Consider the following 14,915-nt stretch of genomic DNA (forward strand, 5'->3'; position numbering starts at 1 on the left):
TCAAATGCCCTGCAGCTCTGTGTGGACTGAAGACCTGTTTCTCTTCATTGATTCCTGCATTTCCTGCAAGTCTGTGAGGGCTCCATGAATCTGGACCCAGAATGCTGTACTCCAAATGTGACCCCCTTGCATACTGACTGTTCTAGAATGGAGGGAAGCTCAGAAAACGGCAGCAGCAGGATGAGCTCTTGCTCGTCAGCCACATGCTCTCCTGCACACAGCCATGGAAACAGTCCCCCTTGTCCTCTCCCCTGGAGTGGGCCATACGACCCAGGAAGGGCACTCTGACCTTCAGCCTAGGTTCTGCTCTGAAGAACCTTCTGTGACAGGTGTCCCCTACCACGTGGGACTCCAGAGGGATCTAAACAGAACTTGCTGAGTCTTCCCGTTACCACCAGCGCTTCCCCTTCTGTCCTCTGATCACACTTCTGCATGACTGTCCATCAACACACATGGTTTTCCCTGGGTCTTTGGACTCTCATTCACTTCCACACCCCACTACTGGATCGGGACCCAGGGCCTGGCACATGCTCCACTGCTGAGTGACACCCAGGCCAGCATCTTCATTTCTGCCGTGTCACCTAAAACTAATATTACATAGATTTGCTATGTTCTTCTCATTAATCCATCTTTTATTACAGGAGCTGCAGCCTTGAACCTTGTGAAGGGTGGTCAGTTAGTACTCTGTTTCCCCTGCATGGGGCAGGACCACTTCCATCTTGAACAAGATGCACTCTGCAGTCCCAGTGACTGGTGACCAGTGGGGACTCTGGGTGAAGAATAAAAGGTTCAAAGGTGCTTCCTTCTAATTTTCCCCAGGATTCCATTTAAATAATCTTCTCTCAGAAGCCAAATCAGAGTGCTTTCCTTGCTCTGATCTCTCTCTCTCTGAAGACCTATACCCTTCTACACTTAAAAACTATGCCAAGAGCCTGTGGAATGCTCGTGTGTACACACACGAATAAGCGCACACATGCATGTGCACACACGCTTATACATCTATGCACTCATTGCTTCAAATAAAGATAACAAATGATCCCGTAAGCATAAAACTCTGAGGAAAGATGGGGATACAGGGAACAAGCAGTTGTTTTGGGGAGTGAGGTCGAATCCAATTATAGCTGGATCATTTTCTGGGTCAAACAGAATTGTGCAAAAGTTTTCAAACCTATAAAAAGAAAAGCAGAGGCTCAGCCTTAATATCATAACTAGTTCTTTTCCCCCCATCGGCCACTCGCCCAGCCTAATGTCACATAGCATACACAGAAAAGGGGTTTCTCTTCCAAGAACGATCACTGGAAACAAAAGCTTTAAGAAAAAGAATGCGTTGGCAGATAGACTGGCTTTTGTTTCAGGAAAATTGGCCTCGTACTTGGAGGGTGTGTGCATGTTAGAACTAAGGGCGAGGGTGGCTCACAGTGACGGCTGGACCTGGTGACACTGCACTCCCCTGCCCCACTGCCAGAACTTGTGCCTGAACGGAAGGGTTCTGGAGCTGACACTCTCCCTCCTCCAACCCGACATCCAGACGCAGAAGTCTGTGCCACTCAGTAGTGTCATTTGGAGAGGTTGCCAACGTGGGCATCTCCAGGCAAGATGCACCTGTAGGGCTCCCTGTGACTCCTGGTCCTTCACCTTGTCCTCATGGACTACCAGCAAGCTCTAGATGAGACCGGAGACACCCTCTGCTCCTAGTACGGGGAGCTGATCCTAAACAGCCTCTGCCTCCTTCAGGTTGATGTCTCTGGCTGAGAGAAAAGGCCAAGTGGAAGCAGTAGATCTAACAAGAGCTGCTGCCCACCCTCACCCCCTCCTCTGCTGCTCCACCAGGAATATGCAAACTATGCAAAACAAATTCCACACTTTCAAAATCTAGACTCTCTAATACACAGTTTCCTTTTTTAGTACAAGAAGTGGGTGCTGAAACACAGTAACACCTCAGTTTTAAAACTCTGGGGATTATTTTAAAATTTCTCAGTCAGAGCCAGAGCATGTTTACACCAGTACCCAGGAATATCAGATCACTGATAACCCCTTAATGAGGATGAGGTCACCTGTTCAACTGAATTGAAATCTGTTAATGTGATCAGTTATAGAAATTTTCTTTTTCTTGCACTGATGGGATGAAATCCAGGGTCTCACACATGCCAGGCAAGTGCTTCGCCACTGTGCCACATCCCCAGCCCTGATGGGCTGCTTTTTATCAAAGGGCTCCCAGTCCAGCACAATGATGCAGGCCTATAATTCCAACAATTTAGGAAACTGAGACAGTGGGATTGCAAGTTCAAGGTCAGCCTCAGCAACTTAACAAGGCCCTAAACAACTTGGCCAGACTCTGTCTCAAAATTTAAAAAGAGGGCTGGGGATGTGGCTCAGTAGCAAAGCACCTTAGATTCTATCCCCAGTACCAAAAGAGAACTCCCAAAACACCCTCTGTCCTGTTGATGATAACATTTAAGGAAGGATATCTTTGCAGACTCAGAGCCAAGAGCTTCATGATGTTGTCTTATACACAGCATAATGTGAAGGTCCACCTGGGGCTGAGGCATGCTGCGTCATTTCTAAACAGTGGAAGATGAAAGTGGGGTCACCAAAAACCGTGAGAACCCAGGATGCAAAAACAAGCTTTGTTTATTCATTACAAACTGTTCTTTGGCTTTTGGGAGGAGCCACTAGGAAGTCACCTCCGCTTGAAATCCTGAGCTCAGGCAATCCTTATTGCTTTACTACCCACATCTATTTAAATTCTTCAAGCAACTGATGATGAAAACCCAGCCAGCTTTGTGTGTGTATGAAAGAGAGAGAGGCAGGCAGAGACAGAAGAAGAAGTGGGGGTAAAAAACAATGCATGAGTCTATTTGAAATCATTTTGAATTTTAATCATAGCAAATGTGTTTTAATAGTAGTCATAAAATCAACATTACCACATATACAAAGGACAAGACACCAGTTTGGCATACAAAAATACCATATATTAAAATTGGATTCATTGGAAAAACTCAGGACTGGCTAAGACACCATCTATAACAGAGAGAGCAAGCAAGAATGCTTTTAAGACATTCAGATTTATAAACAGCAGCTTGATATCCCCTTTACGAAGTCAATATTTGGCAACATTTGGACAATATTTTCTACATGGCCCAGCAGCTCATTTATCTGTAGGGCGATTTGGCCCCTTAAAAGAAAAGCTCCTAAAATAAATAATCCACATAATTGTAAATGAAACATGTCAAGGACTGGTTAACAGCCTCTGGGCAGCATTAATCTAGCCATTTGTCTGGAGTATTTATCTAGGGGGCCAGGGAACCCACCAGCTGAGCTCTCAGAAGGGAAGGTACCCTGGGCAGCAGTTACATGTGACCACCCAGGCTGAATGCAGCTTCTACACCTGTAACTGTCAAGTGAGACAAACAGGAACAAGAAGTGGAATGAATAAATATCATAAATGACAACAACCGGAACAGAAACCAAAACCGTCTTCAACCAACTTTCCCAACAGTAGTAAGATTCTCAAGGAGGTTAAGTTACTCTTGGAAGTGATACTCAGGTCAGGATAGAGCCACAGACTCAGGCACTGCATCCCACAGTTCAGAGGATGCGAGTTTGTACTGAAGCAGCCACCAGCTCTAGAGCAGGATCTGCACTGTCCTGTCCAGAGCACTGACAACCCAACTTGAGAGAGAGTATGGCAGGAAAAAATGGGGCCTCCTAGAAGCCTCCCATTAGCTGACACGGGTCCTGTGTCTTCAACTGAAGCATCCTGAACTGAATTCGGAGTCCAGGCTGCAATGGCAGGCGGTGCTTGACCAAGTTATCCCAGTTGTCCTGAGCTGCTTTCTTCAGCTGGTCTCTGCCACGACCGACCTTCAGTGCCCATGTCTTATTTTGTAGTTATCATCCCATTACAGATTTTCCTTCCTTTGTTCAGCATTTTCTCCCTCTCTGAGAATATCGACCTACCCCTTGATACAGAACCTAGGCCTTCCTTTCCTCTCCCAAGGAGGGTTTACTTAAAAAGTTGAGTTCTCCCAGCCAATCCAGCACAGTGTAAGATAACAGCAACCATGTCCCCACACTATGTAGAGATACAGCAGCTTCTCCTGAAGGGGGCATTTGTCACATCTCTCCCTTACATCCCATGCTCTCTCTCTATCATACCCAACCACCTCCTTCTGGATTCTCAAAAAACAAAAAGCAAATTAGAGACTGAACATCCCTATTGTTAGATTAACCCAATAACACACACCTCAGGGAGATTATAGACTTTCCTATGGACGACTTGCCCTACATCCCACGGAGATGAATTTAGAGCAGCATTTTGGAAGAACAGGGACAGACAAAAGAAAAACACTCCTGCCAAAACAAAGAACACACGTGCCATGGCAGATCTCAGGAAGCCCCTCAGTACTTGGCTATGATTACTGATTGTTCCTAAAACGATTATGAAAATGGTATCAAAACCCTTGGATTAGAATAAAATTCAGTGAACACGGTGAGTATTTTCAAGCACCACTACATCATCAGTGAGACTTACACAGTGGGATATCCCAGGCAGTTGACTCCAGAAAAATCAAAAGATCACTGGTCAGACTGAGCAAGGAAACTTGTGCAGCAATGGAAGCCACGCTGTAGAAGTTCAGGAACAATGGTGCACAGGCCTGACCCCTGGAGTAGAGCCAAAAAGCAAGCTCCTTAAGAGACAGAAATTAAATGCTCCTCTTGCTTATGTTCCTGGGTGATCAATGGTTTTCCAACAAAATAAATGTAGTAGAACCCAACTTTCCAAATATTCTGAGAAGTCTGAAGAGCTTAGATAAATAGACACTCCCAAAGATAATCAGTTTGACACGAATGCAGCTAATAGCAATTGGTAAAAAATTAACATCTAAATCCAACATTGTATAATCCAAATTGGGAAAATATGATTAACAACAGTTTTTACTTTATCTCCAATCAGAGCTAAACTGTATTTGTGTGTGTGTTTATGTGCATGTGGCAAGTCAACTATGTTAGGAAAAGAAAACCAATGACTTGAACTTCCACATATTTTTTAAAAGTGTTTCATGTTGAACAAGATCCAGCAACTGATCATCATTGCTCTTGAAACAGACTATTGCTTTCAAAAGAGTCACCAGTTAATTTGGTGACCTCATTCTATGGGATTTCTGGTTTGGTAAGGATTACCTTGTGGGTGATGTTTTATGGAGAACGGTAGAAATGTCAAGGAACAGCTTCTCCATTGAGGTCAAGGATGACAGACTGGGGGACACTTCTGGTGTGGTAACAAAACGCGGCCTGTTTGGCATCATTTCTCGAAGGAAAGATGGAAGTCACAGTCTTTTGCATATCATTCCTCAACCACCAAATGACCTTTGGGCTCCCAACTTAAAGTATAGAGAAAAACTACATTTTAACGAAGATTTAAAAATAAACGTCTAAAGACAAGCTAAAAAACATAGTCTTGCCTTCTGACGGTTCTAGAATTCAAAAAAACCCCAATTCTTCAACATTCAAGCAAATGCTTTGGACTTGCATTACATTTTGGACACAATGAAAATCAGACTAACCAATTGTAAAACAGATTTTCTTTTCCTTTTTAAATTTTCAGTGGTACTGGGGATTGAACCCAGGAGTACTCGACCACTGAGTTACACCCCCAGGCCTTCATTTTGAGATGGAGGCTCCCTAAGTTGTTTGGCTGGCCTTGAATTTGTGATCGCCTGCCTTAGCCTCCCAGGCAGCTGGAATTATAGGCAAGCGCCATAGTGCCTGGCTATGGCACAGATTTTCAAATAAAGGAATGGGAACTCTTCAAATCAAAATCTAGACTGGAATAATATCAGGCTACTAGAGTCTGATCTTTATATGAAAATGTATCTTGAACTGAATTTTCTGTTTCCCTTTACTCACTTCGAAAACAATTCTAGGGTTGGGGATATAGCTCGGTGGTTCAGGGCCTGGTCCTGGGTTCAATCCCCAGAACCACAGGGGGAAAAAAAAAAAAAAAAAAAAAGAAAAGAAAGAAAGAAAAGAAAAATCAATTCTAGTATCTTTAATGATCTTCCAGTCTTTAAATTCCGTTGGGCATTTTTTGTTTTGTTTTGTTTTGTTTTTTTAACCATAAAACAGGTTTTAAAAAGTGCCTTTGTGCGAAGCTTCAAATCTTAAACTCTTTTAGTGATAGCTAAAATTTAAAAAAAAACAAGAGACACTAAAACACTGCCAAATCCCACTCTAAAAATAGTACCTACGTTTTAGTCTGGCATTTGAAAAATGATGCCTACATATGCCACACCAAATACAATGACAAACTGGCAGACTTCAAGGGCAACAAAACCACTCTGAACACCAAAAACACGCTTGCTCTTAGACCTCACACCTGACTAACGCAGCAGTGAAGTGTGGGTAAGATGTTGAAAGTAAAGAGGGATTTCATTAGACTTATTTTTTCCTGTAACATTTACTCTTTGGCCACAAGACCCTAAACACAATTTCACAGGACAGGTCATGCACAGCTTGCAAGTCAAACGTTTTATAGCTACTGTCTAACTACTATTTTTGGACAATAGATTCACATGCAGCTAATGGTCCCAGAAAAGGGGCTTAATAAAGCACTCTTTAAGCTTCACTGATCATTCCTTAGTTCAAAATATCTAATAAGCCCAAAGGGCAATCAGTGAGTTCTCCCTGTTGTACTTGAGATCACATACTTCTTAAGACCAGGAAGGATTTTTTTTTTTCTTTTTGCCAAATACTTGTAACTAGCCCACAAATTCTCTTCTTAGTCTGTTATGAACACCTTGATGCCATGAGCCAATATGGTGGCCACTAGCCACACGAGGCTCTAACTTTAAATTGTTTAAAACTAAATAAAATCTAAAGATCTGTTATCCAGTTGTATTATCCCCCATTTTAATTGTCTAACAGTCATTGTGGCTCGTGGCTATTTTACTGAACAGCACAGGTCATGGAACATTTCCATCTTTCCAGAATGTTCCACAGAATGGCACAGATCTAGAAAATTGTAAGGGTCACACAAGTGCACAGCTGAAACTCCAAGGGGCTCACTTTGTAAGCCATGCACAAGATTAAACTTATATTTTAAAAGAAAATACCTTGGAGCCTTCTGATCATAAAATATGACTGGAACTCAGAACCAATTTGCCTTTTCATCAGAATTTGTGCCCCACATCATTATACAAAATTTTTTCAAAGACAATGTTTTTTTGGTGGCATACTTAGCTCTACTTAACATATTAAAGCATTCTCTTGCTTATGTCAAGATCATTAATAAAGATGAAAATACATGCTTCTTATAGTTTACTATTTACACAACACTCACTGTTCTTTACACATGGGGGTGGTGGGCCAATGTTTTGCAATTTTAAAAACTCAGATCATATGGTCTGATAGTTTTCTTTAAATGTCTATGTTCATCCCTAAATCAACCTTTTTCGGTTTCCTGGAGAGGTAGCTAACTAAAATGAAGAAACAAACTACAAAACAACACTTTTAAAGCAGTAGTTGCCATAGTAAAGGGTATCCATCAACCCGGACTAGAAGCACAGCCGGATAGACGTGCGATGGATCTAGAAAGAAGCAAGAGGGACAGCAATGCACAGTTCTCGTCCCCCTTTCCTGAAGGATTACAAGTCTCCACACTCCCCTCTGAGCTTCCACAGCTCATCTACAGAACCAAACCACCAGAGGCTGCTTTCAGCTCTTCCTGGGCTTTCCAGCTGTGACATTTCACTGGTATGCAACCGTGAGTTCTGGCCTCTGTGTCACTGGGCTTTTGTCACAAGGGGTAAATAAGTTGTTAGTGTTGTGGGTAAATGCCAGAAGAGACCAGAGCAATGGCTTGCCAGATAACATCAAAACATCATTAAGCCTGGAAAAATTCTATCTGGCAGGCTAAGACATCTCTCTGCCTCTTCTCCTCCCCACCCCCCACTACGAACACATGTGCGCGCTCGCACACACACACATACAAACACACACGCAAACGCATCCTAACAAGGAGGTGTGCAAACTGCAAGCAGAATCCATTTTAAACAATTTAAATAATGTCCTACCTACATCAGTAAGATTTACACACACAAAAATTCTGATTCGGGTTATTATTAAGTTGTGAGGTCAAGAATCTACCAGAGAGCTGATTAATTTTGCACTGCTTAATTGCAGTTCTAGCACGGGACTGTTTTTAAGTAAAAGTTCTGTGGACATTTTTACTTTACAGCTTTGCACTAAGAAACACGGGACACTATCACCACACACATTAGTGTCTATATATATAACCTACTAAACAAGTAGAACTCTATCACATACTACACTACAGGTCAATCATTTCATACTGTACATAAATGTATGCAGATATCGCTCACAAAATTAATTTGAATATGACATGGCTTAAAATTGCAAAGGTAAAGTCCATTTGAAATGCAGCATTTTTAATGCAACATTTCTGTCATTTTTTTCTTCCAAGAGAAATAGAAATTAGGTCAGACATGCATTACAGCAGCCTGGGAGTTTGAGAAATTGACACTAACCCAACAGTATATTATGTTACGTAATAGAGGATAGTATTCAGCTAATATGATACCTAAATTATTAATACAAAATAAATCCTAGATTATTTGTTGTATAATGCCCAATAGCTTGTACACTAAAATGGCATTTTAACCTAATTTCTAGTTTGAGCTTTCAAATACATTTTCTAAAGGTCTTATGACAAATTTGAAAACTCTGAAAAGATCAGAGTTCATAATTTTATATTGAATTCTTATGCCAATTAGGTGTTAGCTTTGTATTCTAGTTATTAATTTTTTGTTTTATTTTACATAAACTCCATCACTTTAGTATGCATATTTTGTGCTGCTTGAAGATAATAGTTAGCATATAAATAAATAAAGTTGTCTTGATCTTACAGGGCTACTTTCTAGCCTTACTTTTTGGAACCAGTCATTGCTTATCTTGCCCAATTTCTGCCTGCCCCCACCCTTCCCACCATTTTCAGGGAGTCAATTATATCTAAAAACATATATTTGAGTGGAGTCCTTGACACATACCACTAGCCTCCTGAATTCCATAAAAGGAATTACAAGAGAACTGTAAAGTTTATGGCTATTTCTACATGCATACATACCCAGAGATGAGAATTTATTATTTAATTCAGCAGTTCTTTCTTTATGAACATCCTTAAACCATTACACATTTAAGCACACTTACATTGGGAATGTGAATTGTTATGTTTACCTTGTCATTTTTTTCTCAATAAAAACATATTTTGAAATACAGAAGATTTTCTTGCTTATACCAACAAGAGGAAACTGGAATTCAAAAAGATTAGATGCTCATGGAACAGCATCTTTCAAAAATAACTGTGGACTGCCTATTGAAATGGCCATCAGTTTTGTCATCGCTAACAACATATGTGGCTTTTATAATACTCCAAAACTGGGAGAAAAGTCAAACTTTTGTTACTCTCCACTTGTGCCTTACAAAATACAGGACTTAAACACAGAGCAGAGGGGTGAGCATTGGGGTGTCACGTAGGGGCGCCTCATTGGGAGGATCCAGGTGCCCGCTGTTTCAGATGCTTGACTCCCTTCATGCCCACAAAGTCTTAGTCCTAGGATTCTTCTGAAAAGACTCAAAAACCTGAGGTAAATCAAATTACACTCACATACACACACAAATACACAATATTTACATATTAAATTCTTATTTTGTGAGATGGCTTGAGAAAAACTGGCATACAGGTTTCCTGTGGGATTAGGCATTTCTCATTATTTCTTGGTTTATTGCTTCCTTGTTGGGCTTTCAGCTTAATAAACACATAGCAAGTTCTAATCACAAGTGAAGAAAAATGAAGGGACATGACAAAACACAACACACTGGAGACACTTGTTCAAATATTTTCTCCAAAAAACGACAGTCCATTTCACTTATTTTGATTTGGGTGCCATTCAAACTGTATGAAAAAAAAAAAAATCTTAGCAACTAAACGAAGACTGGGTTCCATTTAAAAAAAAAAAAAAAAAAGCAAAGCAGCCTGCAGTGTATGTCTTCACTGAATTTTTACATGGATTCAAGGTTTAATTCTACTTGTATACACAGCATCTTTATTTTCATCTACTGCATTAGAGATCACATTGTATGCACGTGTACGGATCAAGGTCTAAGTAGAATATGTCTATCTCATCACATGATCTTGAAAACTCATAAATTACAACCCACTTTGTACATGAGTATGAGGATGCATGCAATCATCTTCAAAGCTGTGGCCATCCACACTCAGAACAATTCACCTGGCATCTTGTTGAGACCTCACCTTCCTCCCGTGGCGTCTGTCTTCAGGTGAATCAAGTGGCAACCCAGAGGCCAGCGCTCAGCACCAATGGTCAGTGTCGCCCCCCCATCTCTTCACTGGGATCCCGTCACCAACACCTGCTCAACCCCACAAGAGCCTTCCCGGCACCCCGCCTCAGCCACAGGATATCACAGTGAAGCGCTTAGAAATGCAAGACATGTTGTGCAGCACGATGCCCAGGAGGAAGACCAGGACACAGGCTACCAAGATGACAGTGCACACACCCGACCAGGTGGAGCTTTTCACCACGCCCCGCCGGCCCGGCTCCTCGGCCGCCGCCTCCTGCGGAGCCCCGCCTTGCAGCGGCTGCTGTTCCGCAGGGATGGTCACCACGGTGACAGACTTCTGCTGGCTCCCGGGGAGCAGGCGGCAGCCCATGTCTCCCGGCAGCAGCGTACGCTCCTTGGAGATGGGTAGGGGCAGCATGTAGCACCCGTTGCTGGGAAGTTTGATGAAGACCGGGGTGTGCTCGGAAGTGTGCGGAATGGCGATGACGGCCAGGACCTCGGGGTCGTCGGGCAGCTGCGACACGGAGAAGCCCGGCGGCAGCTTGGTGATGCCGCGGCACCAGGGGCACCTCACGTCCTTCTGGCTTGTCCTCATCTGCTGGAGGCACACCGAACAGCAGGTGTGCTTGCAATCCAGCAGCTTGGGCCTTCGCCGGGGGCTGTAGTAATTGAAGCAGATCTGACATTCCAGCAAAGAATCCTGCGACAGCGTCTCCATGCTGGGCCGGGAGCAGAGGCGCAGGGCCAAGGCCAAGGGGAAGGAGCCGGTCCTCGCAGGCCTCCGCTCCGTCTTTCCAGTGCTGCCCAGGGACCACGGAGCTCACAGGCATCTAGCATTCGTGGGCGTGTTCATTTCTGAGGGAAATAATGCAAACAAAACCAATTAATTCATTCACTAAGTTGTCATGTCGATATAGTTACAGGATTTACACCACAGCCCCGAGGTCTTGATCCTGGGTCAAAAGCATAAAATTTTCCCAGTGGTGAGACCACAGGATTCCTGTAGCACCCCGTGGAAGGTGAAGGAAAGTTCTCGCAGCAGCTCGTTTTTAAAGAAATGCACGTTGGAAAGGTGCAGACCAAGCGCCCTTATTTCACAAAGAAGGAATCTGTTTTTCCATTTTGTGCATTTCAGCAGAGCTTGGGTCATTCTAAAATACATTGGAGAAACTCTTTTGCTTCTGGTGTGTTTGTAGCATTTTCTAGAAGTAAACTTCTTTCCTTAGATCCTCTGACCTTTTTCTGCCTCGACTTACCCTCCTGCAAGTATTAATTGCTAGATTCAGGCAACTTCACAAATCTAGGTGCTCCGTGTACCTAACTTGCTTACATGGGTGAGGACTGTTTCTTTTTCTCAGGTAATTAAAATGACACCACAGGCGGAAGTGCATAAATCCACCTTTTTATCTTTTCCAACTGAGATAAGATCATTTGGTTTTAAGACACAGAAAGAGAACAAAACACAAAACAATAGAACTAGGGCAGCAGTGAACAGAAGGGCGGTCACAAAGGTCACACTAATTCCAAAGTATCGCTAATACTTTCCAATCAATTCTAATTTAGGTGTTCAGGCTTGCACCAAGAAACATGATTAAAAATAAATACTTTTTTATAAAGCAATGCTGGGGGGTCAAACCTAGGTCCTTATGCATTCTAAGCAAGTGATCTACCGTTGGGCTACACCCCCATCCCCTAAAAGCAATACTATCCAGCTATTTGGGAGGCTGAAGCAGGGAAAGCTCCAAGTTTGAGGCTAGCCTGGGCAACTTAGCAAGACTTTGTCTCAAAATATAAAATAAAAAGGGTTGCAATGTATGGAATGTAGCCCAGTGGTAGAGCACCCTGGATTCAATCCCCAGTACTGTCAAAAACCAAACCAAAACAACAAACAAAAAAAACAAACCAAAAAAAAAAAAAAAAAAAAAAATTTGGCGCTGGAGGAATTAGAGGAATCAGGGATCTCTTAGTGAAAAATCTGGATTATAGATAAGAGTCAGACGTGTAAAATCAAAGTCAGGCTATTTTCAGGTTAAGAAATCAGCATGAGCAAAGGAAAGGATGTCAGCAATTATAGAATTATTTCTCTTTTCTAGCTGTGACATTGGCTAGGGGATTTTTTTTCTAATCCGAGAATAACATACAGATGTCTTCAAGAGTTTTATAGCTTTAGCTGTTCATTTCCCATCTTTGACACAGATGCCTTTAAAAGAAAGAAAATTCTCAAAGTACCCATGTGTACTCTTTCTTAGGCCCAGCCAAGATAGCAGACCCCACAGGGAAAGGTGAATGAGCTTAGTCAGGTTCAGACCACAGACTGGGGACCATAGCCAGACTCAAAGGTCAGGCCAAAGATTTGGGGGCTTATGGTGGGCAATGGGAAACACCAGAAAGGTAAAAAGTAGGAGAACAATCCATTGAGGCAGATTGGGAAGACCTGGTAGCTGGCTACTATGATGTTAGAAGTTAGTAGGATGAGCAGGTAGAAAGTGAGAAGAGGCTCAGCAGAAGGGTCAGGCCGTGCACCACAGTAAGGTCACAGGGAAGAAGTTGAGGTGCAATCTCAACAGGAGCATGTTGTCACTGAAAGAAAGAGATCACAAACAGAAATTAAATGAGGGAGCAGAATCAAGGAACACTTTTTAAATCTTTTTGAATAGAGGAACTGGGGCAAAGAGAGGTAGAGGAGGCAAGTGAAGGTGCTCAGAAGCCAAATAGTCTGGTCTGGTCTGTGCTATCCAGCCTCGTGACCTCTAGCCATAGGTGCAGGGGAAGTTGTGCAGAGAGCTTAGGAAGGGGAATGCATAGGTGGCTGCAGTAGCCAATGTGAATGAAGTAAAGACCCTGTGTGTGGGGGCAGGATCCCTCCAACTCTACACCCACTAAATGAACCTACTAAACACAAGCTTTGCTGTTAACCTTGCACTTCTCTCTCCTTAGTGTTAAAGCCCACTGACAAAGATCAGGCTATAACATCATGGATGAGGTGGGAAATGTGTATGTGGGGAAGGACTGATCACTTTGAACTATGGAGGAAGAAACAACAAAACTGGAGAGGGGTGTTAGAAACATAACAACACAGATGCCTGCAATTTTACAATCAAAGAGAACTTCTCTTAACAATCCTCAGGATAACCACGCTCGACGTAAATGTAGCTGGGGCCAAAAATGTTTCATGACACTAACATCAGAACAATTTATTAGCCTTCCTTCCATATTATTTAACGCATCTTCTAAATAACAATATGGGGAGCAGTTTAGCAGAGGGGGAAGAGAGGAGGCTTTGGTCTCTGGGGCTCAAACCCTAGCTCTGGCACCAACGCAAGTCGCCCAACTTCTGAGTCTGCTTCCTCACTGGCCAACTGGGGATGATGGAGTCATGGCTGAAGGTCAAGTGAGTTCACCTTCCATTTGTCCACTGGGCTGTGTGCCCTGCCCAGAGGTGCTTCCCGGTCATGGAAGAGCTGCCATTTTGAACAGTTCAGAGGGGTATGCAAGTGTTCCTCTTGGCTCTGCTCTAAGATTCTTCAATAAAACCAAACTGTAATTTTATTCATGAATTTATCCTCAAAGTAATGTTCCCTTAATTTATGTAAGATACCTTAAAATCATACTACTCAACTTCCAACTCTATGCAAGTACGTTCTAGGCCCTCATGTTCAGGCTGAACACAAAAGCAGAATGGGAAACACAGCTCCTATTTTCGATGTTCAGCCACATAAAGCCATTTTGACAGCAGTCTCTGATTTATACACTGATGTGTTCTATATTAAGCAGCCTGTACTGCATTCCAGTTTATTTTCTGGAGCATAATTAGTAGTGATGATGATTAGTTAGGTAAAGAGAAGAAAATTTATGAGGCTATGGCCCAAAGGAAATGATGAATCACTCTTTCCCCTTTCATCACAGCCTGGAAAGATGCAAGTCAACTACTGAAGAAGGGGAATGGAAACAAGCCGTGGAGGCCAGGGAGGAAACCCAGGGCTCTTCGTCAAGCATGTTAGACACAAGCACATACTGGCAACTGCCCTAGGAACCTGTGTTTGGTGTTGCTTTTGCCAAGAGCAAAATGTGATACTCAAATAAAATACTCATTAAATTTTAAAAGGAAAAAGTACTTGAGTAGAATGTAGAAATATATGCCGAAATATATTGGAACAATTTTTAAATATCATGCAATTTATTTTTCAAAAGAACCTGAAGTAAAGATCAAAGAGAAAAACAGGCCACAAAATGAGGAACAGTGGCTAAGAGAGAACATTAAAAAAAAAAAAAAAAAAAAACAGTTACAGGTTACAAGACAGAACTTATATCCAAACCTGGCTTCATAAAACAGTATTTAGTTACACAAATATTATCAGTTACACGACACATGAATGAGCTGAAGGTTGTGTGTGCTGCTGTTGTTTTGGGGTCATGGATATTTGGTGCTCTGGATACTTTACAACATCAACGTAATTTTATAAAATGAAATTTCTTTTTCTAATCTGTAAAACTGTATGCCACTTTATAAAGCATGGGTGTGGTAGAATGCTCCT

General features: G+C 42.3%; 1 protein-coding gene across 6 annotated transcripts in view; it reads right to left on the reverse strand.

Moving 5' to 3' along the window:
• Nucleotides 1–2,857: 2,857 nt before the first annotated feature.
• RNF152 (ring finger protein 152) overlaps nt 2,858–14,915 on the reverse strand; it is a 102,030-nt gene continuing 89,972 nt past the window's right edge. For 5 of the 6 annotated variants that reach the window (XM_079108425.1, XM_079108422.1, XM_079108421.1 and 2 more), the window contains one exon: nt 2,858–11,235. In XM_079108425.1, the coding sequence (XP_078964551.1) occupies nt 10,487–11,098 (612 nt within the window). In that variant the 5' untranslated portion in view covers nt 11,099–11,235 and the 3' untranslated portion in view covers nt 2,858–10,486. Of the gene's footprint in view, nt 11,236–13,680; nt 14,590–14,915 lie in introns of those variants that run through there. The other variant, XM_079108423.1, reaches the window with a different exon arrangement.

This window comes from Sciurus vulgaris, assembly GCF_902686455.1.
Source record: "Sciurus vulgaris genome assembly, chromosome: 13".
Lineage (NCBI taxonomy): Eukaryota > Metazoa > Chordata > Mammalia > Rodentia > Sciuridae > Sciurus > Sciurus vulgaris.